General features: G+C 36.4%; 1 protein-coding gene across 1 annotated transcript; it reads left to right on the top strand.

Annotated features, from left to right (window-relative positions):
- The first annotated feature begins 2,628 nt into the window (after positions 1–2,628).
- On the top strand, positions 2,629–3,567 carry LOC121321193 (olfactory receptor 52Z1-like). Its single transcript, XM_041260091.1, has one exon. It carries the CDS (start codon positions 2,629–2,631, stop codon positions 3,565–3,567), a length of 939 nt encoding a protein of 312 aa, XP_041116025.1.
- Positions 3,568–4,849: the final 1,282 nt, after the last annotated feature.

Below are 4,849 nucleotides of genomic sequence, written 5' to 3'. Positions count from 1 at the left end.
AGCCAAGATGCAGGTAATACATACAATGATAAATGTATTGGCATATTCACACCTTCTTAGGTTCCTGTGGCATTTATGTTCTGAAATGATGTTTCATTATGATTCCTTTTAGAGATGCAACTGGCATGTGTTGGTGAATACGGTGTGCTACTGTACATCTATTCAAGTGCTTTATAATTATCATTTTGTTTACTGTACTACCGTACAGTGCGTATACAGTTCACAAACCAATATACAACCCACATGTAATTATTAGAACACAATTGTAATCTAGAATACGATAGATTCAGCCTGAGAACCCGACAAAATGTGTTGGACAAAAAGAGTGCCCAATTATTTGATCATTCTTTATTCCACAATTTGTAATGTCCAATTACAGTAAGTTTCCTCATTGCAGCACTTCTGAAGCTCAGTGATTACTCCTATCTGTCAACCAAACCAATTCAATTTTTACTTCCTGGAGCTTAAGAACAGGTGTCAGCAAGGCCAGTCCACCAGGAGTCTGTTTGAGCACCTGGCCAGTAGGGTCCACTGCGGTGAGGAGAAACAGACCCTGATAATTGTGCATCTTGCATCTTTGCACAGCCAGGATGCTAACCTGTGCTCCCTTGACTGTGTGACACACCATGCAAACCTGGAGGACATGTCTTTAGCAGGTGAGGCACTCAGGGAGCTCCTTACTGGCACTTGGCATTCATTTTATCCAGTGTGATTCAGGGGGGGCATCTTTAACAAGCTTGCTATTTAAACCCTTAGTCAAACCCCCTATCTTTTCATGTGCACTATTTGCCCCACCATTGCATCCCATCACCACCTCTGCAACTGCATGTCCCTCAGGTGAAGCTTAGAACCCTGCCACAAAGGCTCTGAGGCTCTGAAGCTCTCAGCAAGACAGAGGGGTACCCCCGACAAAATCCACGCTGACCGGTACATAGAAAACCACTCAAGGACAATCCTATCAGACTTTTTCTATTCTTTAACAGAGGTGTGTTATGTAGTTCATTATTATGCAGTTTGTTATGGTTTGCTATACAACATCTGCTGAGCCGCACAATTGTTTTGCTTTAATAATCACTTTCTTTGTGTTGGTATTCAGAAATATAGTGGGGCACAAACCATAAGAGGTTTGCTATGTATATAATTTGATTATATTTTATTATTACTATTATTAGAAGAATTATTATTATGCAGTACAGTAATCATCTGCTATACAGCCATACACCTGGGGTTGACTTACATTTAAATGCGATTTAATTTACTAGCATTTACAGAAAGTCATCATGATAGATGACATTAGAGATGCATTACTAATAACAGCCATGAGCTAATTCGCAAAGTTTCCCTATTGTGAATGAAGCTAATTTTGTGTATTGCTGTCCCAGGGACTTTTTACAATAACATATCTGGTATACAGTATGCTATGTCTAAGGTATAGTGAGTATCTTTGTATTCCGTCTCACGAGCATCAGGCCTCTCTCAGGGTTTATTCTGTTGTCAAGAACAGCTAATAAAACAGGAAATCCACTGAATGTAAAACTGTGGCTTAAGCTGTAATCGAGAAAACAAAACCGGGTAAGTACTCTAGTTTGTTTCATTATTTTTTTTACATGTACTTATAATAAACGTATGTGATGAGAAACATTTCTTACATGAATGATGGCAATGTACATGGAGGATCCATCACCATGTACATTAACTACACTGTAAATACAGTGTGGTTAATCTACCTGCATTTTGAATCTGCTAAACTTACCTCAAGTCTCTTGCTTTGTACATCTGCTTTTTGACAAGTTTAACATATATAAAAATGTTATAATGCTTGGGTACACAACGAAAACAGACTAGTGTACTGAACAACAAGGAAGAATATTTGTAATATTATCCTTTAAGACTTTAAATCAATCTGTTTTCAGAACTTTTTGGATGGGGAGTAAGTTTCTACTAATGGGCTACAGGGGAAAGATAAGCAAACACACATTACGACAACACTGGGGCAAACATGAACAGCTTTTCTAAAAGCCATGGGACTTTTAGAACTCTTGTAGGACATAAATAAACTACAATATAACACAGTTTTACAGCAAATTGCTTCAGTAAATTGTAATATTCTGTGTAGAATACTAAAGGAAAGGATTTGATAGTATTTTACTAAATTGCATAGCCAATTTTCAATGTCTAAAAGCACTACTTCAAAATTTAAGAATTTTCAAAAAGATTTTTTTGAAAATGTTCATAAAGTTTAAAAATAAAGTTTGAGCACACAATAAAACCTTTGAATTAAAAACTAAACCAATAAAAAGATAAGACATCTTAAAAAAAAATAGTCTTCCTGTGTTGTTATAAATTGCAATTGAACTCTGGCACAGAGCCATGTGATAAAGTTACATATGACTGGTATGGTAAAGATATGTTCATATTTACATATAAAGGTTAAAATGCACAGCTGTGATGTCTCATAGAGCAGGTTTCAAATATCTGTAAGACACAATATAGACTAGTTTTATAAGTAAATGCTGAAGTAAAGTTGGCAGAAAATAGTGTTGCAATGTGTCCATTGTAAAGGCAAATCTCTCCTACTTTTCCTTTTCAGTAAGACTCCCAGGAACACTAATTCTGGCAAACGGATCAATGGAAGACCAGTCAATCAACGTCACTTCAACATTAACACTGGATGGCTTCAAGTTGATACCCGAAGGCAGATATCCTGCATTTGTACTTGGACTGTTGCTCTACTGCATTATTGTTTTTTGTAATCTACTGATCCTCATTGCAATTGCTCTAGAAAGACGACTGCACGAGCCCATGTATGTGTTGCTTTTCAATCTACCAGTCAACGACCTGATGGGAGTCACTGCTGTGCTTCCTAAATTATTGACAGACACTTTGACAGATTCAGAAACTATAACATACTCAGCATGTGTCATGCAGGCTTTTTTCGTACATTTTTATGCAGGAGGTTCAATGCTTATATTGACAGCCATGGCTTATGATAGATATGTTGCAATCTGTTGCCCTTTAAGATACAATGCGATTTTAACGAGCGGCAATCTAATCAAAATAATCATAGTAGTTTGGGTTTTGGATTTCATTTTGATAGGTGTGTTAATTGTACTGGTTCTGAGGCTTCAAAGATGTAGATCTAGGATTCAAAATGCTTACTGTGACAACCCATCGCTTATGAGATTGATCTGTGCAGACACAAGTATAAATAATATTTATGGCTTGTTTATAACAGCTTTTCTTCAGGGTTTATCTTTGCTGGCAATGATCTTTACATACTTTCAGATTCTTTTGACTTGTTTAATGAACAAACAGCCTGATGCAAAGAGCAAAGCTACTCAGACGTGTGCTACACATTTAGTTGTGTATATCGTTTTATGTACCTCTGCTCTATTTGTAATACTTTCTTATCGATTTGAACAGATTTCTCCCTATTTTAGGAAAGTAGTAGGAGTAGCTGTTGTAATATATCCCGCAGTGTTTAACCCAATAATCTATGGACTGAAAACAAAAGAAATTAGGAATACAATAATAAAGATGTTGAGAAAGAAAACATCCCCCTTTTAGTAAACATAGAGACATATCTTCACCACATTTACCCCAAAATACAGGACGTGGAGCTAATGAAAAAACATATTACTCAATATACATCTTTTCAGTCTCATATTTTCCTATTTACCATAAAAGAAGTAAACATTATGTCCTGCATTCCACTTCAAGGGGTCCCACGATGGAAATCAGAAACATTGAAAACACGTGAGTCATAGGAAAATCTTCAGTAACCAGTTGCTGTGTTTTCATTGTCTGTGTGTTCCTTGTCCCTTCTTAAAGTAGATTGCAGAGACTCAAAGTACCATTCAATAATCGAATACACATGCACCATAATGTGTGTGTCTTTTATATAGGAAAATTACATCTACACACCTGCTATAATAACATGTTTGCAGATTAGCAGTATAGACAGTGGAGCATATTCAAAAATAATTTGAACCAGGAAACCGTTGTGCCAGTCCTTTTGAAATGACTACTTGTATAGCAGGGGGGCAGCCGGTCTGAGAATATTATTATTATTTTCCAGTACCAGGAGTGGCCTTTACCACTATTTCGAATCTGCCTCACGAACAGTGTAAAACAACAATAACTATTTTATGATCTTGCTGTTGTATGATGAATTTTAGAAATATGGTACAGAAAAAAAAGGAATAACCTATTATATAAGCTTTTTTATATTTTCAAGAAAACATCTGGTTGATCCAAGGGGGACTACAGTATATGTTACAGTTCTGTTTTTTTTTTTTTTGTGTAATTTAAAAAAAAAAAAAAAATAAATAAATATTTTGCTACTGCTTGTCTTTCGTTTTAGCAAATGTCTTAACTCCTCTGCCCCACACCCACACCAACAGAACACAATGCTGATACTGTATACCAGAGCATACACTGTAAAATGGGTCCATGACAATTGGTCCCCGTTACTAGGTGGACATATTTTAAGAGTCATAACACAGAATAATTTGTGTATATGTAACAAAGGTATTTGATGTGTTATTTGTACAGGGTGCTTGTACAAGAACATTGCTAGGTGATACAAGGCTAAACATAGGTGCTCTATGTAACTGCTGGCAATCCCTGCATGTATGCAGTAAGAACAGATTTTAAAGATCAGCAGACAGAAAAGAATGTTTGGGAATCCACTGATGAATAAATGCAATCAAGCTGTGAGTATTTTACCCTTACAGCAAATGAAAGGATTCAAGATTATGTCTCTTAACTGATACATAATGTAATCGTGTGTAGTCCCGGATACTGGAGCTGCACCACTGCGGTTCCGTCTCGCCAGCAACAACAACCA

Source organism: Polyodon spathula, chromosome 9, assembly GCF_017654505.1.
Source record: "Polyodon spathula isolate WHYD16114869_AA chromosome 9, ASM1765450v1, whole genome shotgun sequence".
In the NCBI taxonomy this organism is placed as follows: Eukaryota; Metazoa; Chordata; class Actinopteri; order Acipenseriformes; family Polyodontidae; genus Polyodon; species Polyodon spathula.
The sequence above is the reverse complement of the archived record's forward strand: the minus strand, read 5'-3'. Positions and strand labels throughout refer to the sequence as shown.

Bases quoted from the DNA above. Each gene is read 5' to 3' on its own strand.
- LOC121321193 (XM_041260091.1), top strand. From the start codon at position 2,629: ATGGAAGACCAGTCAATCAACGTCACTTCAACATTAACACTGGATGGC.